The 24,610-nt window shown below is 28.9% G+C and overlaps 1 protein-coding gene across 5 annotated transcripts in view; it reads right to left on the bottom strand.

The window, feature by feature from the left end:
* shi (dynamin-1 shibire) overlaps nucleotides 1-23,923 on the bottom strand; it is a 219,921-nt gene extending 195,998 nt beyond the window's left edge. For 2 of the 5 annotated variants that reach the window (XM_075372149.1, XM_075372153.1), the window contains exon 1: nucleotides 23,651-23,918. In XM_075372149.1, the coding sequence (XP_075228264.1) occupies nucleotides 23,651-23,814 (164 nt within the window). In that variant the 5' untranslated portion in view covers nucleotides 23,815-23,918. Of the gene's footprint in view, nucleotides 1-23,650 lie in introns of all 5 variants that reach the window. The other 3 variants (XM_075372152.1, XM_075372151.1, XM_075372150.1) reach the window with 2 other exon arrangements.
* Nucleotides 23,924-24,610: the final 687 nt, after the last annotated feature.

Raw genomic sequence — 24,610 nt, 5'->3', positions numbered from 1 at the left:
AGTAACAGAACTAATGATCACTGCATGATCAATATGATAAGAAATTTTTTACAAATTTAAATGCAATCGGTGGGCACTGAATAGTAACTAACTTATATTAAAGATAAAGAACCTCCCGACTGCATTTAAACATTTTCACTGAAGTACAAAATTTTCTTTTCAATGTAAACCTGGTGAGAACTTGATCATTAGACAACCTTAAATGCCTGCTATTTCTACAACATGAAAAATATATATTTAAACAAATTAAAACTCTCTGAAAGTTGATTGGTCACCTATTATTTTATTTAATTAAATATGGCATAACAATGTTTAGTCCTTTAACTCCATACTTTTTTTTTCAATTTATTTATATATTTTTTTCATTAGCAGTCATGTTTTTTTAATTTTTAATTGTTTTAATTATTTAATACTTTTTAGCGATCATCAAGAAAAATTTACAAATCAAAACTTACGGGTATAACATGTTTGACGTACTGAATCAAATAAGGAAATAGTAAATGTTTCAATCTATTAATTTAATTGGCATATACCAATTTAAACTTCATGATTTTTCAACTGATTGAGTTCCTCAAGGGACAATTTTCTGGGATCCAAACAACTAATGGCTAAACTCTCCAACCGTTTCATGTGACTAAGTGCTATATAGGCCTGGCCCTTGGCAAAGATGTGGGTAATCAGATCTATGACAGTTCCATCTAGGGTAGTCCCTGTAGTTTATGTACTGTCACAGCCCAGCACAACATTAATGGCAGCACACGCAGTTCCACTTCGCCCTGTCTCCTAAAGCATCAAATTCGACAACAGTGTGGGCTCCACTGTTGTCGAATTTGATGCTTGATTGAATGATTGAGCCAATCCTCAATCCAATGCCAACAGCATTTCCTCTGATCATACTGTCATCAAACTCTACAAAGACCGTTTATGCAAGCTCACCGGGCTCAAGCCGGTCTTGGCAAAGCGCAGGCCACTCGATTTTCCTGTGTATATAAGTTCATTTTTTTTCCGATTTAGTTTCATCATGATTTTATACTATACTAGCAAATGATTCCGGACGAAATGATTCCGGAACCGATTTAAACTTTCTCCATACTTAAAATCTCAATTAAGGAAATCGGTTTGCGCCTCCACGTTGGTTCGTCTGGATAACCAGTTAGAAACGTGGAGATTTCTACTGGTGAACTAAATTGGAATCACCTCTCTGGATCCCATCCAGAGTTGTAACTCGGGAATTTATTCCCACCCAAGGCTGACTTGCCTTTGAAAGTCAAATATGGAAGGTCTTTTAAGAAAAAATCCACCGTCTGGTAAATACCAGAGAAGGCTGCACTCGGATCCGGTGGGCAGCTGCTTAAAAGATAACAATGAATCGGAGCGTTTGGAAACACCCAAAAACAACACAACTTCAAAATTGAGGATAAAACACAAGCTAATAAACTACATTGCCACTCACAACATTAATTCTCTAACTCAACCCGGCAAACTAAAAACTCTAACAGACATAATGGACAAACAAAAAATCCTAATCGCAGGACTTCAAGAAATGAGAAACACCGATCGAGAGCCGTTTGAATCTCAGGGTTACAGAATTTACAAAGGAATCCCCGGGAAACGTGTGATGAAGAACTGCCCACAGTTCGGAACAGGATTTGCAATCAATCTTAAAATAATTGACTCAGTCGTAGAATTTAAGTCTTACTCCCCCAGGATTTCAACCTTAACCCTAAAATCAGCCAATAAATTCTACACCATAATAAATGTCCATGCTCCCACCAATGACAAAAGCAATCTTAAAAAAGATAGAGAAGAGATGGACAAATTCTGGGAACTTCTTGACCAAACTGCAAACAACATAAATAAGACCCACACCAAGATTTTAATAGGGGACTTTAATGTCCAACTTGGTAAAGAACGAGGATATCGTGATATTATCGGAAAATAGCCTGCCCAGAAAAAAACTAACAAGAACAGCCAAAGACTTGTCGAATTTTGCAGAAACCATAATATGATCTCAAAATCCACATATTTTATGAGAAAACCAAACAAATTGAAGACTTGGAAACACCCATATTGGAAAAAAGGGGAATGGCAACTCGATCATGTTTGCATGGACCGGAATTATCACAAGGAGATTTATAATGTAAAAGTCTTGAGAGGAACAGATACTGGATCGGACCATTACTTAATTAAAGTTAAAATAAAATTCACCCCGGGTAAAAAGAAAAAATCCCAACCTAAAAACAAAACAGCTTTTGTTTGAAAAGAAGTTCTCGCAGCCTTAAATGAAATAAAAAACTACAAAGCAAGCGGAGAAGAGCAGCTTTTCGCAGAACTCTGGAAACGCTCATCAGTTTATTCAGTCAAAACTTCCCTACATCTATGCCTCATGAAAATATGGAACGAAGAAAAACTTCCAGAACACTGGACCACAGCCCTCATTCATCCATTACATAAAAAAGGGGATAAAACTAATCCGGAAAACTACAGAGGCATATCTCTCCTGGATTGCACATACAAAATCCTGTCGAGAATCATATACAACCGATGCAAAGACAAACTTGAACTGGAACTTGGGGAATACCAAGGGGGATTTAGGCCATGGAGAGGTTGCCCGCAGCAAATAATATCCCTAAAACTTATGATGGACTTATATAAAAGACGGAAAAAACAACTAATAATCACCTTCATCGACTTTAAAAGGGCCTATGACTGTATACACCGACCATCCATGCTGAATATTCTGAGAAACCTGGGCCTTCACCCTAAACTCGTAAACATGATAAAATTAACTTTAACCAATACCCAGTCCAGAGTGAAATTCAGAGGTGAACTCTCTCAACCCTTCTACATAAAAACTGGATTGAGGCAAAGAGACGTCCTCTCACCACTCCTTTTTAACTGCGCTCTCGAATTTGTCATGAGAAAATGGTATGAAATAAATCCCAAGAATATAAAAATGGGTACTAAGAAAAACTCCATCACACTAAATTGCCTAGGATTTGCAGATGACCTCGCTCTTTTAGCAAATAATATTCAAGAAGCCAAAACACAAATCATGAGCCTTCAAAACCTAGCACAAAAGATAGGGCTTCATATCTCTTTCAAAAAAACTGTACTAATGGCCATAGATCCTCTGGTAATAGAGCACATTACGGTAAACAATCAGAAAATTAAAATAGTAAAACAATTTAAATATCTAGGGGAAATAATGACTTATAATTTAAATGAAAAAATGACATGGCAAAACAGGACAAATAAAATGATTAAATCCCAAAAATTAACTCGGTCAACATATAACAGAAAATGCCTTTCTGCTAAAACAAAACTTAAACATTATAAAACTGTAGTACAGCCAGAAGTCACCTACGGAAGCGAGACCCTTTTCAAAATCACTCAGAAAAACAGAATTGAAAAAATTCTGAAAATAGAGAGGAGAATTGTCAGAACGTGTATCAATAAAAAATACCAAAAAGAAGGCCAATGGTGGATTGTGCCAAATGAGGTGGTGTATCGAGAAATAGAGCCTGTTACTGATACTATGCGGAAAAAAAGAATCTCTTTCTTTGGTCATCTCATAAGGACACCGGAAACAAGACTGTCAAGAAATATCATTGAAAAGCTCTGGTCCCAAAAGCTAGAAGTAGGATGGATCAAAGAAATTAGAGAAGATATGAAAGAATTGGGAATTTCCCTGACTGACCTACGGAATAAAACTGGAAAAATTACAAAGCTAAAAGACAAAAGCATTAGATTTAAACAAAAGACAGAAAACGACAAAATACAACGAAAAGGGTGTTTACGGATGAAGAAAAGAAAGCAAGATCTGAACGGATGAAGAAATACTGGGCAGCTCGGAAGAGTAAAATAACACGCTTTTCTCAGAAAAGATCCAACTAAAATTGACTTAAGTGGTCCCATGTTGGCCGTAAAAGCATAATAATAATAAAACTAGCAAATACCCCATTTGAATTTTGAAAATTGGAAGATCAGCTGCGAAAATATAGCAACACCTCACCAATCTGGCTTCACACACAGTCCCTAGAGGAAGCCCCCCATTATTACACAGAAATTTATTTAATATTATTTTACTTTATTTAACGTAAATTTAATTCTATTATTTTTGTAATATTATTCATTCGATTGATTCGAATTATTCAGTTCAAACCCAGCTAACACAATGATAGAGGCTCACAGTTCACTAATTCAGTTCATTAGTTTGTGCTTCAACCGATAAATCTCTACTATTACATATATATTTATGTAGCCTATGACACTCCTGGTAACATACAGATTCCAATGCAGGATCATACATCTAAATCGGTTTGACCGTCGAGTTGCTACCATGGAATGTATGTACATACATACATACACTACTTTCTGGGTAGTCATGTAGAAATTCAATGTCAAACAATAACACTTGCAAGCCAAGTAGAAAATATTTCTAATACCTAAAATAAAATAAATAATAACCAAATAATAATAAAAATATTTAGTCAAAAGTAATTTGGCTGGTTTGATGCTATTCTATAATACTTTCCATTTTATGCTTATCTCAACACTACTTTATTCTACACTTTGAATTATCTAAACTAATCTGATCGTTGTCTTCTTTTACAATTTTTACTCTTTACAAGACTATCCATTACCAATCAATTAAATGTAGATTTTATGAATGGCCCACCGACATATAGTTCTGATTTCTCTCCTCCGTAGACCTTCAGACCTCTTCATCTTAAACTATAACAGCCCAGCACATTATCATGAAACTGAAAATCATATTTTAATGCAACACCCCCATCATTTTACACTGACAGACCTAAATAAATTTAGTTAAGTATACTTTTATAGTTGGGTCAGGAGGTTTATATGTTCACAGTCTTCCTCAAAAGATCAGCACATTCACTGTTAAGCAGGACGTTATACGGATGGTAAACAGATTAGTGTGATGTGATCTTACATCACATCACGTATGGATACCATGTTATTCTATAGTATGCTGTTTTTTTGTAAGTGAGCTTAAGCGTAATTGAATATACTTATCGACCATCCAAAAAAAATTGGACTTAGTCACATTTTTTTATTCTAATCATCAATTATTCATTCTAATCACATAAGAATCCTAGGTAATGAACATCCTATGGAAAAAGATTATAACCAACCGACCTTCACAGATTTGTTGCGATTAAACATGCTTAATTCAACTTAATGATCAGCTAATTACAGTTTTCAAAAGAAGATCGGTCATTCTCAACAATAAACTTTGACTCATTAAAGATATCACATTACAATTCAAATCACCAATACAATTCAAATCACCAATACAGTTAAGAAATTGCACTCAACTCACTTGGTGATACTCCAATATGCTCTTAAGATAATTCCTGAGTAGTAGTTCGTCATACTCATCATTACCAAGAACATCAAATGGCATTGCAAATCAATATTCAAACTGGAATGCAGATTAGTATTATTCTTGATGATGATGATGAACTGCAGAATAGGAACACATTTTAATTCAAATACAGCCATTTATATTTCCATCTGGATAACTTTTTATTAACATATACATATTCTGCTGCTTATTTATTTTAAATGTGTTATTCACTTAATATTCTTCTGTGACTTAATCTTTAGTCATTATTTCCATGAGGAATTTTTTACACATATCTTAGTTGTTTCTAACTGAATTTTCATTTTATCTTTTTTTAATTTTTTAATTCAGATGGTTGTTTTAGTTAAGAATTTAGTGCAGTTTTCTGTTTGGAATCAGGTCATAACCCTGGATGTTTAACCATCAAGAAATTTTTTTATTGTCCATGAGTTACTACCATTAACTGTACACTTAATACAAATATTTTATACAATTTCTTTCTGATGTAGCATTTACATTTAATAAAGATTTCTTCTCTGAATGAAAACTTTCTATGTTTACACCAGCCTACTTATAATGTCTTTTGTAATTATTAATCCATTTTGTTTTTCAAACTAAAAATAAAGTTCTACAATATCTATTACATTACCTTTTCCTATCTTTAACTTACTTATTTCAGAAAATTGGATGCTAATCTTAAATGATTATTTTCTCTTCTTAGGTTCTTCATTAATTGCTTCAACATAAAGGTAAAAACACGAAATACAGATTACAACCTTTCTTGTTACATAGTGAATTATGAGCCATCTTTTCTTCTAGTATAACAGCCAAATAGATACCAAAAGATACTAATAACTCAGACTATCTATGCCTTATCGGCATCAAACGTTAATCTGATAAATGTGTTATAAAGCAAATCTACCTGCAATGAAACCTAGCAGGATGTAACAATTGATCAAAATCCTTAAAACAATGAGCAAAAAGCTAATAATAAACCCAAGATGGGATTTCCAAAATCCTGACTAAGTGCAAAATTTAATCTATGTTTAAAATCAGATTGGATATTTTTATTAACAAAAGTAGTACTACTCATATTTAAAATCTGACTTTTTGTTGTAATTTGACAATTTTGACTTATTTCATCAATTATTTCAATAAAATAATTTATTTGTATTTTCAAACAAAATATCCTTTTTATTAATTAAAATATACTCTATATTTTTTTAATAAATAAAATACAACAGAAATAATTTTATTCGATTTCTTAATGTCAATTATTTTATACAAAGCATTATACTAGTAAAAATTTTAAATTGAAAGCAATTCAACTTGCTAACAATCATCATGCATAACAATTATCAAGTAGGAATTTCCATTTATGTATAAGATAATTAAGCTGTAAATAGAACTTTCTACACAAGTAAAAAGTATTTCTCAATCTTTGTATCATTAAAGATTTTTATCTTTAACACAGACAACTTTTTTTAAATTACATTAATGTTATTCTACCACTTAATAACCAAGAATGCTGTTTCAGTACATCAGTGGATTATAAAAAAGATACTTTTTTATTACACTTAATGTTGTATTGAAAGATATCTCTAACTAATCAACGTCTGTTAATAGATAATTGTAATAAGTTATTAATATTGGGGTTTTCTGTTAATTTTATTTTTCTATTACAAAAAAATCTATCTTTGCAAAAATTACAAAATTAAAATAATGCCTTGTATATTTTTAGAGGATCTGCATTAATCAGAAGAATAATCAAATGAACACTAAAATTAGACATATATAAACCTTATTACTGTTGTTTCAAAGTATTATACATGATTTAATATTATTATTATTATTAAAATATTAAACTAATTTATAATTTCTATTTAACATTAATTATATTTGAAATTATGATTTATATCTGATTCAGGAGTTGTCAAACAAAAACAATCATTATCATCATATGATTATCTGCCCTGAAGCAGATCCCATCCACTCTCAATTCTTTTCTAATTCCAGCTAAACATTTTGATTCAAATACCTCCCATTTTGTTTTAGACTGTCTATAATTTTTATTCTCTTTTTTGCACTTTCTACTAATCTGTTTTAATCAATCCTTCTCTCATGGTATGACCCAGCCAGTAAGTTTCCTATTCCAAATTGTTCTAATTAAACTTCTCTCCTTGTAAATTCTTCTCATTATTTCTTCGTTATTCACTGCTAACTTAATATTCTCCATGCACACATTTCAAATGCCTTCAGTTCTTTTTCTTGGCATGATGTTTCATATCCACATGGAAATGCACTCCAAACATAACACTTGTCAAGATGTTTCTTCACATCCAACTTCTTCCTGACTACATAATAACTGTTTCATTCTGTTAAGTGCTATCTTAGCTTCAATAGAACACAAATATGAGGTCTGTTCAGAAAATAACGAACATTTTTAATTATACGCCAAAGGAGTATTTAGTGACATGCGGTTGGCAACATTGTGCTCCGCGTAATCTCCTCTGTTAACTACATGTTCTTGGATTGTTGATATCTTGTTTAGTTTTCATATTTGAGTGCAGTGTGTTCACGTATTAGTATTAATTTTTGTAATATGTGATTTTCAGGAACAACGATACAACATAAAATTTTGCATGTAACTGGTAAAAGCTTTCACAGAAATGGTTCAACTTTTAAAACAAGCTTTTAGGGATGATGCTCTGAATCATACACAGCATTATGAATGGTTTTCATGATTAAAACGAAGTGGTCATCAAATCAATCAAAATGACCCTCAACCAGGAAGGCCTTCGACTTCCAACTGATGATACTCGTGTTCAGAAAATCAACGATCTGGTGCATGCAAATCGCCGATTGACTGTCAGAGAACTGTCAGAGACTTAAGAGGTTAGCATCTTGATTGGATCATGCCATGACATTTTGACCGAAAACTTGGCATGCATCAAATTGCAATAAACTTTGTTCCTCGTTTGATGACCCAACAGCAGAAAAAACATCAAGTGGATGTTTGCTGGCAACTTCTTGAACCAGCCATTGTTCAATTGTGTTTGCACAATGCATGTTGCATGTTTTGTTCAATTTTAATGAAATTTTGCATTTTGAATTCTTGCCTCAAAATGAAACAGTAAATCGTGTGTACTATCAAGGCATTTACAACATTACATGAGAAAATTTGCAGAGAAACAACAGTTTTGATGAGACAACTCAGGGATCCTTCACTACGACAATGCGCCTGCACCCTCAGCTTTGTCAATTTGTCAGTTTTGTGCCAAAAATTCAGATGACTGTCCTCCCTAGTCACCAGACCTGGCTACTAGTGATTTTTTTCTTATTTCCAAAATTAAAATCACTGATGAAATGATGCCGTTCATAGACTACTGATGACATTTAACTGAATTCATCACAGACCTTAAAGGCTATTTCAAATGAAGCTATCCAGAACTGCTTCACGAAGTGGAAACACCACTGGGAAAAGTGAGTGAACAGAAGAGGACAGTACTTTGTTGAATGGGAAAAGGACCATTATAAAAAACTAAAGTTCAATTATTTTCTGGACAGACCTCGTAAAATAAAAAAATATACCAAAATAATATTATTTTTTCAGCGAATTCTAAAATATTTTCAAACTTGCCACTTGTATAAGATATTGTTTTAAATTCATTATTAAATAAGGAAATCTGTAAAATCCTGTGAGGAAACTTAGTGAAATATTTGTTACCCACATAAGTTTTTTTTTTCTACGAGAAGTAAGCATTGAATTAATGCGAAGACTGAACTACTGTCTGTGATATTAAATGTATGTTGATGCATAATAGTCTAAAATTATTACATACATAATTATTTAAGAAACAAAATAATTTCATCTTTATAGAAATAGTCATTGTATAATAGTCAACAAGTCATTGTTTGTTGTAAATGGGTGGGTATGTATGTATGTTCCACATCTGCTCCTAAACCACAGGACTGATTTCAATGAAACTTGGAACAATTACTTTTATTAGCTCAGCAAAAATACTGTTGTGTTAGACATCCTTACCATAACCAGTGAGTGATGCTTTAAAGCATTATAAAAAGTTTAAATTCTAGAACATCTGAGAATATTCTAGAATATTTTTTAGTACTATTACATTTTGGGAATTTGTAGAACTTCCTAAAAGTTTCTTAAACATTTTGCAGTATTCTAGATCATTAACAATTTTTTTTTTTTTTAATTACTGCAGTTCAGAATAAGGAAAGACATAAAATGTTGTTTACAGGCAAGCATTGGATTAGTTTTCATTGTAACCTTGAACTTTGTTGTACTGTAGTTTGAAAACTGTGTTTGAATGTAAATTGTACATATTTGTATAGTTGCATTAGTTACTTGTATATTACACATTTGTATGTGTATGTATCTGTTTTCATATACAACTTATAGCTGTCAATAGCATTTTCTAGAAGCTCATGGCAGGATTAATTAAATTAAATTAACATATTTGAAAACAAATAACTTTGCATAGAGACATTATTTGTATGTTATATTGTATACAGGTATATTATATTTGTATGTAGTATGTTTGTACAGTAGCATTAGTTATTGTATGGTATATTGTTTGAAAGTTTAAAATTCTTTCTTCAAACTCCTTGTGATTCAAACCAAATGATTATACAATAATAAGCAAGTTAGATTTGAAAGATTAAATTTAACAAGGAACGGAAGAAGACTTATGTTTTTTGTGGAAAGTTAGTGACAATTTTGTAAAAAAAAAAGAAAAAAAAGACCAATGAAGAAATTATGGCCTCGAGCTACGCCAGGTAGATAAGCTAGTTTTTAATAAATTAATTTCTATAAAACTCGGAGTTTTCCTAAATAAACCTGTAACAATACAGGTAGAAATAATTCCATATAATCAAATTCAGCCACTTTTCTGATAAAAAGAAAAAAGGTAACTGAAAATGCTGAAGATAGGTATCAATATGACCCAATTATTCCAGTTGAATTAGAATCAATTTAATTTAAATGTAATTTCATCAACTTTTTTTTCATTTTAATTTAATCTACTGATACTTGGTGAAAATGAATCTGTTTATCACCAAAAATGAGATGCAATTTTAAGTTTAATAAAGTTACTTCTGTTAAGATGGAATAAAAATCAATGATGATTTTAATTTTCTGTTATTAATTCTGAAATAAACAAATTAAAATTTACATTCATTGATAAAATCAAAATATTTTGTGGGCAGAGTACATTATATAGTGAGACATTACAGTATATTTTATACATACAGTATATTACATTACACAGTATACATGTAAGAGTAACATTGTACAGTGAGACAGTATAATGCACTCTGGGCAGCTAGAGTGCATGATTTTTCTTCCTATAAAATCATCCACACTAAGAGAAGAAAAACATGCACTCTAGCTGCACTACAAATCAATGTTATCAAAAAATCAATTACTTACACAGCCAAATTTATTTTTTTTTAAATTTGTATATTTATTATTTTTTTTTTTTTAATTTTAAAACTCTTATGTTACCTTAATCCAAGAGAAATTGTTTAGCCATTATTTCACTAGTTTTTAAAGATACGGATACTGAGGTGTGTAAATTTTTGACAACCTGGTACTCAATCAATTGTACCAGTATATTACCAGGTACATCATGATGCACTCTGCTTTTTATCCTGATTTTTCTTTGTTCTATTTGGTCAATAAACCTCATTTCATTTTATTTTAATAAAGTAAATAATACACCTTTTAAAAAACTATTAAATTAAAATTTAACAGATTATTTTGGGTTTCAAATATTTTTAATCTTGATTATAGCAGTATTTTTATCATGTTCAAATAATATCCACATCTGAGAGAAATTACAACAATGCCATATTTATAATTTAGTTTACTTTTTAATTTAAAGATTACTTATTTCACGTTCAAAATGGTTCAAATTTCAAATGTCAATATTTTTTTTACTTCACAATAGATGTTCATTAAAAAAAAAACATTTGAAAAGATGTAAAACCTTATGGGATCCAGAAAAACTGGATTAGGCATTTGACAGGAAGCAGAGATCTATAGAAGGCTAATTTAAACCAAATGGTCAAAAGAACCATTTCCAATAAGAATATAGCAGATCCTGAATAAAGATTCATAAGTGAAAAGATTACAACACAAAGGGATATGTTGGTATGTAAAAATTAAAAAAAAAAATATCAAAAATATCTGCTAACTTTGTTTTGTTTATTTCTTTTCATTCAAGAGATGAATGATTTGTTCGTTCCTTATTTAAAGTGAATATTTAGAAATAATTAAATTCACCTACAACTTATTCATGCAAAGTTTTAAAAAATTTATTAATATCAATTTAAATGAAAATATTTTCTAGTTACACAATTACACATCATATATGGAGATAAATGCATATGAATACACATCTAAATGTAAACGTACAAATGTGTATTTATAAATTACATTAGACTTTAAGAAGTGAATTTTCATCAAATGGATCTGTCCAGGATGAAAACTTAATTGATGACCTCTAGCCCTATTAATTTAGTATATGACTTATTATTAGCCCACTGTCAAAGTGATTACAATCGACATATGATGATATTAAAAATAACAATTTTTAAATATTTTTTTTTTTTTTAATATAGCAAATTTAATATAGACACACACGCACGCGCACGTCTAACTGCTAAACTGATGTAGTTTTCGTTCTATTTCTTTGTAATTACTTCTGTTTTGTTTACTACTTCAAAGTCAATGAAATTATGAATATGTTCGTCATAATTATTAGTCACAAAAATGTAAATACTATGCAGGGAAAACTTGGTGCTACACAAATTTGAGCGAATTTTTCCAACACAAATAAATTAACTCCTTAGAAAAAAAAAACAACGGTTACAACTGTATTATATTACTCACTTGGTTTTAATTTTTAGTAAAATAAATTATTTTAGTTATTAGCCAATAAGTTATAGTCTATAATTAATTTATGGTTTAATAAATACGTACCTCTCTGATTAGATATTTTTAATTAAACTTTGGATCCATAAAAATACAAAACATTTATAACACGATGGTTCTCAACTGTGGAGGGCAACCCAAAAATGGGAGAAAGGAATGTCACCAAAGAATGATATCTTTATAATCATGTTTACTACTGCAATTAATTAAAAAAGCCCATATTATTTTAGCTGGGATAAGTAATGGAAATAATTTTGGGAAATTACTTATAATTAAGTGGTACAAGAATTAAAAATCAAAACTCAACATTTTTCAAACTGCAGTAAGACAACTTTCATAGTACGTTACTCTCATGAAAAATTTAGTGAACATCAGTTAAAAGTAACAGAAAATAATGTATAATCAAAAATAATTATTTAAGATAATTTTAACAACTCAACCAGGAGGTATGCATTATAAACAAACTTTCTAAAATTGAGTCTATTTTATTGGTACACAGTAAATTAACAATTAATTTGAAATTCTTATCAAAGGAAAAATGTTTAGACAAAACAAATCATCTTTATATCTGATTTCAAAAATTAATCCTTCTTTATGAATAATCTAACTTTATTACAATAATGAAAAATTAATGTCCTCACAAAGGTTGGTCTATGGATAAAGAGTTCATCTCTTTTCCTTTCAATTTTTATATCCCTTTAATTAATGTTTATAAATACGCTACTTACAAATTTAAAAAAAAAATTAAAATTAAAATAAAAAATAATCTACTTTTACAAAACTTAAAATGATGAATAATATGATGACGAAAATTATAAATAATCAAACCTCAACTACAGTATAAGGACAGATGTGAACATATCAGTTTGGCACACAATGTTTTAACTTTTCTAAAAACAAAAAACAAATGGACTAACTGAACTCATTATGTAAAATTTAAAGTCAAAATTGGAATGTTAAAACTAAAGCTAAGTAGAATCATTATTAATACAGTAGGCAGTGTTTTAATTCTAAACACTTTTTAAATTAAATAAAACCAGGTTTTCATGCATATTATTATGTAACAGAATATCAAAACTAATTGAACTTCCATCAGTAATCTATTATTTGTTATTGCATATACACCTGGCTTTGCTTGGATCGAGTGAAGGGGGTTAATAAATAATCATCAAAATTTTTCTAATAGAATTTAACCAAGAATAAAACAACCATGATACTCAAGAATCAAAAAATTTTTTATTCATATCGAGTGGGGTTTCATGTTGAAAAGATAGTGTTAATACATAGGTTTCTTTGAAGGGTTTGAAAATAATATAAACAAAAAAATGTATTAAAAGAAAAACGAATAAATTTTGAATTTTTCTAAATTTACTTTGCACAGTTGATGACAAATTAAAATTAAAAATAAATGACTTACTAACCCTTAGGATTTTCTCCATAAAGTTGAAATTCAGAGAACTTTTCCTTTTTATTAAAAGGTTTTGTTTTATATTTTCATTATTTTAATCTATTTGATTCTTTTCAAACCTTTATTTTTATTTAAAACAAAGATAACCTACATAAAAAAATATTCACCAAATGAAAATAATCTGATGTGGACACCACATAACTTTTTTGTACACTTATTAATTAAATTACATGTACACATTCTTTTAAAATGAAAGGTAAATAAAATTTTATTTCACTAATAACTTCTGATATTTTTTATATTTTTTTAATTGTTATCACTGAATTATTATTTATTGTAAATTTTTTTTACAATCAGAGGTTAATAATTATTAATAAATCAATTAAAAAAAAAAAAAAAAAAACAATTAAAAAGAAAAAGGAGATTTAGGAGTTCTAGATCCAAAATTTCAACATCCTAATCATTTTCAAGTTATGAGAGATACATAAACATATGTATGTACGTACAGACATCACGCCAAAACTAGTCAAAATGGATTCAGGGATGATCAAAATGGGTATTTCCATTGAAATCTGAAAACCGAAATTTTTGCGATCACATTACTGCATTTACTTTGTACAAGGAAGTAAAAAAGAATGTAAAGAAATGATACAATAAAACTGCTGCCAAGTATAAATTGAGACTTTCTACAATGTAGGAATATGCATTTAAATTCTATTCCATAATTTTCAAGTAAAAATATTTTTGTATGAAACTCTGAATGGGCTCAGACCACTTATCAATGATGATGATAAAAAAAATGAAAACGATTTTTAAATTGTCAAACAGTATAATTTTTTGCTTAAAAAATATTCCACTTAATTATAAAAAAAAAAAATAATTTACAATATGACACCAGAAGAGGTTAATTCTCAAGAAAAAAAAATCATTTATACCAGTTCATTTGTTGAAAGGTAAGGACTTAACAGAAAAACCATACCGACTTAATTATGAAACTCCTTTTTTGAGCACAATTAAAAAAATAAAATTAGTGAAAAATATCTTTTATCATGAACAAGATAACAAACAGTATATCTCAAAACTTAAAAAATTTTCAAAATATTATTTAATGTTCATAAAATCGTTATCACTCATCAAAGAGAATCCTAGGATTAGAAATCATATGATTTTTACTTATTTCTTTAAAAAGAAAGAGAGAAAAAAATATTTGTATTTTGACAAATCCATTCAATTAATTACAATAGTAGCCAGTATTATAGGATACATACACATTCTACTCAAAGAATCCTACTTAAGACTAACTAATGATTAAATTTTACACTTAACAATTTTTTTTTGTTAAAAGACCATTCAAGTATAAATATATAAAATATGTTATCTTTTCAAAGAGAGAGGAATAGTTCTTTAATGCTACATAATGTAAGTTTAATTCAGGGCCAGGAGTTAAAATACAAGATGTTGAACTGTTATAATAATCCTCAATTATAAAATTAATTGTTAGTGATCTATACTTAGGACTGTAAAAAAAACATGTAAATGGCTGACTGCAAGTCATTATAAAGTAAGTTCAAAATAAAAAATATCTAGAAATTATTCAAACATTTCTAGATTAACATATGAAGTGGGATTATCACTCTTAGGTTCTGATAAGAAAAGTATATACACATAATTGTTTTTTTAACCGAAACAGTTGATTTTTTATTTATAATGAAAAATATTGATATTTCACTACCTTAGTTTTTAATACAATATGGAATAATACCAATATTAACAGAAAACAGAAGCAAAGAAAAATCTAAATCAGAAAAGAGGTATTACGATTACCTATTAAAATTTTTTACCAGCTTTTCAAAGAAAAGTAAGGTATTACTTTCAGTTGCATGGTGGAAGTGGGAGGTGAAAATGAATTTTCTTTATGTTTTGAGGTATGAGGAGTATAAAAACACCAATCACTTTAATTGAAGTTTCCTTATATAATTATAGGCCTGTGTAAAAAGTTTTGTGCTAAAAAATCTCCAAAACTAGTTGATCAATTTTCAGTGAAATTAAGCTATACTGTAGCAGTGCATCTGAAGTTGTACAAGTAAAAATTTGATGAAGATTGGTTGAGTCATTCTTGAGTTACGCTCAATTTAAGGTCAAAAAATTTGAGCAGGGCACATTAGGAGCACGGTTTGTTATGACGCTGCAGGTTGGAACTTTAATATTTCTTTATCTGTCTGTGGTATCTACTGTTTTAGCAAGATTAAACCAAATTAAATAAACAAAAAGTCAGTCTTCTTGCAAGACATTCTGCACAAGAAAAACTAAGAAAGAGTTTTTTATTTAAAGCGATATAAACCAAGCCAAATTTAAGATAAACTTTAAAACATTTTATTTTGTTAATGTGTCAACTGCTGTTAGTTTCTTTTCTACACTTTTTTAACTGACAAGACCAAATATTTTTTTTAAAAACATTGTTATTAATTTATTTCTGCTTTGATTATTTCCTGTAACACAAATTCTGCTCTTATAACAAGAGAATCTTCCTGATATTTTCAGACTAAGAGGATCACCACTGTTTAGTTATTAAAAATTTCCTAAAAAAAAATCTGAATTTTTTTTTATTAATATAAGCATTTTAGCTGTTTCAATTTATAATTTAAGATTTTTTTTTAATTTTTCATTTTTTTTTATATATACTAAAAAAAGTATTCTTTAGCAAATGTTTATTCGTGTGAAACAAAATTAAATCATCATTAACTCGACGTATTTCATAAACCTGTTGCACACTATTACAAGTATTTTTTTTTTAATCGCACAAACTTCAAACCTAATATTTTCCCCCTATTCTGTAAATCATATACTGTCGATGCATTAGGTGTGTATGTACATGAGATTTCTGACGAGTAAAGGAAGAGGGGATGTATTTGAAGTAATGGGGTTAAGTGAAATAGCCCTCCTAATTGCTCTTGGATTTCAAGCAGATTATGCAGTTATAATTTGTTAAATTTCCTTTTTCTAACAAGGTGATAAAAGTAAACTGCAAGCTATAGGAATTAATACCCGGCATTCTGCAAGAAAGAACAATATTTTATCGCTAAATCAACCAAACCAATTCGGTAACGATTATATCTATTAGATTCATGAAAAACCAGGGCTTCTTCTCTGCCTGGCCATTTGCCTATCAGTATAAGATTCAGGTTCTCCTTTTTAGAATATGCCTAACAGATTTTTTCTTTACATGATCTCTCCAACAAATGTTCTTTCTAAAAAACCCTATCTCTACCGCAGTAAAATTACTCTAATTTTGATCCAATAGTCCAATTCTAAATAATATATGTGCAGATAAAAAATAATTTTAACTACTGAATAACCTTCTTGCTCGCTTCTCTCTTTTCAATAATCAAACACCAATAGGACTTGATTAAAATATAAGCCGTTAAATTGTACAACAGCTGCTGGGAACTAATTAAAAAATCATAATGGTAATTACAGTGGAAAACATTTTGTTTTCATAATCAAAATAAATGCACTCCATGGATAAATTAATCTCATTACCATTTAAAAAAATAAAATCTGGTTTTTTTTAAGTTGCTGTCGTATAGAAACACTGGTTTCATGGATATAATGAATGAACATAATTTAAATTTTTCTTAACTAAAATAAAAATCCCCTAGCTGATCTTGGTTATAGCATTAATTAATCACTAAATATAAAAATATCACGGGTTGAAATACAATTTCAAAAGTTCATTACCTAAACTTTAGAAGAGTAAGATTTTTCAGAGTTAACATTAATACAAATTTATATTAATAATAAAAAAAAATATTTGTTAAATCAAAAATGGAGGTAATTTTATCAGTAGGAGATTGCACAGACTTGAATATCCTACTATAGTCAATTTTGAGACCTCAATCACAAATTTAAAAAACCTTTTAAAAATTACTAACCTTTTTGAAGTAATATTTTAGTTCTGGATTGAATAACAATGAAACTACTCAATAATAGAATGGGCAGTATATAATTTTATTTTGAAATAACATAAATTAAAATTAATTAAAGAAAAATTGTAGAACAAAAATATTTGTAATTTCAAATTTTAATTACAAAAAAACCAAAGACCATAGGTTAATCCTGAATTATTACATAGCTTTATATAAACTAGACTAACTTCCTTTTATTTATTTTAATTTCCTTCCTTTTAATATTTGTATGACAGTTTCAATATTTGTATCCTTTTAATGGAGTATGACACTTTAACTCATTTGATAAAAATGGGAAAACTGTACTCACTTACAGCTAATTTAAAATTTATATATATATATGTGTGTGAATAAATGAGTATTTTTATTATATAAATAAAAATACATAGCCTTTAAAATGAGAAACCTTTCTATTGCAGAAGCAGAAAACCTTTCTATTTTTTTATCTCTGTAAAGCAGTCATTAAAGAATGTATAACATACCAGTATTAGATAATTTTTCCTAACCTTGATGGGAACAATGTGATGATAGTAAACAGTATTGTATTTTTTCCCTAATAATTCAGAAGTCTAAAATGTAGTACCAGAAAAGGTTTCTCCAGTCTTTAATCAAAAACTGGATTGTAGTTTTGTAATTAAATACTCTACTGAAATTCTTAAATAATAAATAAATTCCAATTAGATAGTAATTAAATAACATTATGCTTGTGTCCTGCTGTAGGTTTGCTATATATGTTTTAATTAGCATCTTCCACATTTTGAATTCCGGCTTAACAACACTGATATTGTAATAATATTACTACATTACACTTAAATACTACATTTTTCGTAATTCACATAGGATGATGAATGTTTTAAATGATTGACAAAGCACAAAACAAAGTTTAAAGAAATTTATTACTTTCATTTGAATTTAATAACCTTTGTTTTATTACCATAATATTTTTACCCAACTCTGAACACAGGAGGAGAAGCGGTAATGTATTTAAACCATTGTTATAAAATTATAAGTTCTATTGAAAATAAAAAATATATATCAATTGCAATGATGTTTATTTGTAGTAGTTTTTGTTAATTTTATCACTCTACTTGTTAAAAATATTGCTTTTAAAGTAATAGTAAAATTTTGGGTTACATCTCTACCGGAAAACCAACAGCACAAATCAAGAAACAGCATATCTATCAGCAAATCAAGAAAACAACACAAACACAGTAAAACTTTATAATTTATTAGGCTACACAATTCAGACAACACAGAACACAACCACCAGCCTGAATGAATTTGCATTTGCTTTAGATTAACTGATTATATAATTCTTATAACAATTTAGTGCATTATTCTTGCCTTAATTATATCACACTGATACACTTTTATTTTTACTTACCAGCAACTGCTGTTTATAAACAGAATTATACTTATATATTCACACACATAGTTATCGTTTGTGTGCTTTTTTCTAATTCACAAACATGCTCATTCATCCTATACATATATATTTTTATCCTACATAAGGTTAGAAATTGTAATTTTTCCAACTGGCTGTTGTTACAAATGTTATGCGATGCTAAGGAAACCTGGTTCAAATCAAGCAAAAATTAAATAATTTTTGATTTAAATGATCGTTACTTGTTACTTTAAATAACTGTTGTAAAACAATATGAATGATTATATTTCAAACGTACATTAATTATACAGGTTTATAAATGACTCTAAGAAGTGATCAATCTCAAAAGTCTCATAACATTCTCAGAATAAAATTAATGGATAAATAAAATGTAGAGTCTTTTTTATGATGAATGTAGATGAAAAAATGAAATAAAGCAATTAAAACAATCTAATTTTAAGTTACTACTGCATTAGGTAACTTTAGATATGGGGTTTTAAAAAATTTACAAAATAATGCGTTATAAGCAACCAAAACAAATAATACAATTTTCATCACAGTAATTCACAGACAGAAAATGATTTTATGTTTAATTAGTCAGTTAGACATTATTCTCCATTGTTTTTATTTAAAGACTTGCACTTTTTAACACTATAATGTGGAATAAACAAGAGAACCAAACATTAAATTCTCTATTCTTGCAGCCTACCTGACTAATGGATTTAAAAACAATCTTAATATAGAATATAGAGTATTAAAAACGTCCACTTTATTTATGAAATATTATATTTGTAATATACCACTTATAAAATGACTCATATAAAGGAAATACCATGTAAAAAATTTACAAAAATGAGATCCGGGCACCAGTAAATTGATACTAACTCCCTAAAGGTTGGCAATCCCTCTCTGGGTTAACTGTATCCTCCCATACCTGCCACCAAATCTTACTGATCCATTCTTCTCCAGATCAGTATTACCTTACCTATCAAAATCACATGCATAAAACAATTTATATTTCCCTGTCAACAGGGACTGTGTAAAAATAAATATCTGTAATGCATGTAAATCCCCACCCACCTTCCAAACCTAACTTGTATAAAATAAAGTTCTTGCTTAGAAACCGGAATGTTATTGTTACGATGTTTAACTGGCTAAATCAATTAATCATGATATGGTTAGAACTTTGGAATGTTATTGTTACAATGTTTAACTGGCTAAATCAATTAATCATGATATGGTTAGAACTTTGCTTAAAATATCTAACGCAATTACTGGGTCAGCTATTAAAGCAGCACCACCTGATAAGTCAGTGCAATTGCTTTGTTCATAGGACTTATGTGAGAGTGGACTGTATGGTTGTAGGTTGGCCTAAGAATTCGGTTTCCTATTCAGAGGACTTAAGAAACAGCTGGATTACCTAATATGTCCTCTAATAATCTAAAAGTACAAAAACAATAAACCAAAATCAAAATAACACATAAATTGCTTACTTTTTATCATTTTTGTCTTTACTATATTACTCTACTATCCTTGAATATTTAAAATATTCACTTAATTTGCTAATTAAAGTAATTTTTTTTATTTTGACTAACCCTAGTAAATAAAATACCATGGACATCATAGAAAAGCAATAGATTTTGGAATAAAAAAAATTTCTGAACCCATAACCTGGCCATTTGGTCCTAGTCAAGACTGTAAACTAAACTGATGAATAAATTGATCATCTTTTTTCACCCCCTATTAGTTTTCTTTGCCGTCAATCCCATCTTCCAGATTGTTAGTTCTATGAGTTCAGACCTGACTCTGGTAGAGTCTCTATGCTAAGGCTACCAAATCCTGAAAAGCCTATCTTCTTTGTATTATCTGATTCTTGGAGGAGCTGTCTGTGGAAAACTGAAATAACAAAGCTAGATTTGTTTCCTGTGCAGTGGCTACACAATAATTCTAATGTCCAAAGCCTGCCTAATGAGTCTCCTAAAACTGAACCTCCTAAACCCCCCCCCCCAAAAAAAATCCTATATGCAAGTAATAAATAAAAAACTAAACATAATTCAAAATAACATAACAATACCAAGTTTCCACGAGCAGTTAGAAATTATATTTTTTTTAGCACACATCATAGTGAAAAATTATAAAAACCAAACTTAAAAAAAAGTTTTATATATATATATATATATAAAATCAGAATTCCAAGTGAGTTCTATAATTAATAATATATTTGTAATTCCTTAATTTACTGCATCCAATTTACAAGAAACTACTCCTTACGAATGTCCAAGAAAAAGTATAACTATCAAATTGTAAGAAGATATTAATTATAGTTTTACTAATCCCACAAACAAAATTGGCTTACATCTAAACAAGTAAAGAAAATTTGCTTAGTAATTAACTTAACCTATCCCACCAAACTATTTTTAAATATCTCTTTTAAATAAAGTTGTACAACACTGAAAAACTAAATATATCAATTCTATGTCACCCAAAATACAGGTTTGAATAAAATCCATTGTTTGATAATAGCTACTTGGTTAAGACTATAAACAATCTCCGATAACATACAGCTGGGTAACATAATTATCAAGATTCTAAAGTAAAAACAAAATTTTATATTTAATCATAATTGAAACAGACCATAAAGACAATAACTTAACTTAGAAAATGTCCTTTAATGTTATATTTAAATTTAACCAAATCAATTATCTCAACTTATTCAAAGTTTTTTCAGAGATGAAAAGCTCTCAAAACTGCAGTATATGTATATCAAGACTATTATAATACACATGTAAACAAGCGATAACATAACAAAATTAACTTTAAATCTAAGTAGGAGAAGAGCAACAGATATATTACAAAAAAGATGACAGCAACAGGTTTCCTGTTGCTTTCAAACTTGTATATACAAGTTATAATACACAAATGAAAATCAAATTGCAATCCAAGAAGAGAAAAAAAGATCTTATGATTTGCTGACAACAATATCTTTAAGGAATAAACTAAAAATGAGTAAAAAGAAATAATGAATAGCATGGAGTTATAGCTCAAAATTAAGTTCATCTTAAAACTATATAAAAATAAAAGTAATGAAATAGGACAAAAAGATGAATAAAGAATTAAATATCAAGATGGAAGGCTTTAGAACATACAGGAAGTTTTTTGTTTACGTAATAAAAACTAAATTGCAGAAATTTGTTTATATGATAAGATTACAGATTATAAACAACATAAGGAGAATTCAAAAAAAGACAGGTACAAGCAAGTACTTTAGGTATAAAAAGAGTTGAGTATAGATCTATAATTTAAAAACAGATTTCATTACAATAGTAGTGAAGAGGGTAGCAATTCATATCAGTGAAACATGTACAATATGTAATTGAGAAAGGAGAATAATAAAGGATTTTGAAATAAAGTGTAATACAAAAATGTTGAAATTTATTCAACTGATACATATAATATTTTGAAGTTTTAAGATGTACAGAAAATAAGTTAAATTTGAACAAAATCTTATGGACAGCATTTTGGTGTTAAACAAAGTTACATAGAGGGTAAAACTAGATGGGGAAAGTCAAATACTAGAATGTTAAAAAAAAACCACAATACAAGGCAACTACAACGGACAAAATTTTTCACAAAAACATAAAAGGGTATTAAGAAACAGATAATTAAAAACGACCAATATTAAATTATGTAATTAAATAATAATATATAAATCAAATTTTAACATGTTCTAACATATTTAATTCTACACACTTTCATTTAATAAAGGCACATAATACCTATCAAATAATATGACAAGAAAAATCAATAAAAAAAAAAAACAATGTAAAACTGACAAAACCCGCTTTTAAAAAACCTCAGTTAGAAAAATGAGGAAAAGAGACAACATGAAAATTTCTTATAACATTAAATTCCAAGAAAGTTGAATATAAATATGGAAATAATCACAAAATAAATATTAAATGCAAGAAGACATAAATAATACAAAAATACGCTTCACTGCAGAATAAAATGAAAATTACAAAAATTTTAATATTTTCAATATGAACTCGCAACATAACTTCTAATTTTCATAAGAACAAGTACTTAAATTATGTCATCCAGTTTTACTGAGGTAAAATAAATATAAAAAATATTATATTAGTAAATCAACAACATAGTCCTACCATATAGAACACGTGCGTAAATTATGTAGGTAAGTAATATTTAAAATAAAAATAACTATAAGAAACAAAGAATATAGGTTATGAAATGAAATGTCACTATTTAAGTACGGAGACCACACCTAACCTAATATAGGCTACACAGTTCTATATAGAAATAGTACATTCAAACGTTTGTCACAATAAATTCAATTAAAATTATCTCCGAATTTCATAATTTTTCAAAACTCAATTATGGTAGAAAATAAAATAAATAAATGTTATCACGTTTTATGAAATAAACATTCTCGGAAACACTGCATACTGTTATGATAATTCATTAACAGCATTGCTACAATAAATCGACCTGTTCCTACAAACTTCAAGAAAATGTTACTTAACTAAAGAAAAATCAGGCTTACCTCCCAACGAAATTTTCCAACACGGAACTTTTGCCAGCACTCTGTCCACCCACCACAGCTATCTGTGGAAGATCCAATTGCATATGTACACCAAGTTGCGTAAATGCATCTTGCAATTTATTTACAATAGGAATTAACTGTTCCAACCCCGGATTCCCAGCCATAATGAAGACTGTATGATTACCTGATACAGCCCCTTATACTCCTCTGGCTTTCGTTATTCAACTCCGGGGTGGAAAACTAATATGGCAGTTTACCCACAATGCACTGCGTTTTGTATCTGATCGAAGTGTCAGCAAAGCGGGATCAATGAATTTGAAGATGCTGTAAAAAGAAGTACTCGCTTGACGGTTATTTTAATTAAACTGTAAACATACAACACACAATCAATAAACACAATCTCATTCACTAATCAATGAGAAGATATCAAATATTTTCGTTACTCGATTGATTAAAAAATATTTCTGAGTAAATAATTTTTAATCGATAAAAATAATTATTTTTTTTAATTTTAATATCATCTCATATTTACAAATAGAAGGAGCTGATACGATATAAGTCGAATAAAAATAAATAATACTAACAAAAATTGAATTAATTCTAAATAACAACCTTTCTTGATGACGTCACCACAGCTGTGAGGTAGGTAATTCTAATTTCATGACGTCATACAAGACGTTGCGTAAAGCAATAGAAAACCGAGAAACATCAACATAAGAGAATATCATCTGGGAGAAGACACGGTTAATATAATTATAGTCATACATATGTAGTCGTTTCTCAGTTGACATAGTCTAATTCTTTTTCGTATCATATTTTCGCCAACAGCCGTTGACCTAATTCTACCCTATAGATTTATTGTAATCGTAGTAACGTATCCCATGGCGCAACCAGGAACTATCAGAGATACTCACCCTCTTCATCGGAATTCCTAATTCAAATACAACTATAAAATTAATA

The sequence above is a fragment of the Lycorma delicatula genome, chromosome 7, assembly GCF_047948215.1.
Source record: "Lycorma delicatula isolate Av1 chromosome 7, ASM4794821v1, whole genome shotgun sequence".
NCBI classification, from domain to species: Eukaryota; Metazoa; Arthropoda; class Insecta; order Hemiptera; family Fulgoridae; genus Lycorma; species Lycorma delicatula.
This window is presented reverse-complemented; position numbering and strand designations above follow the sequence as displayed.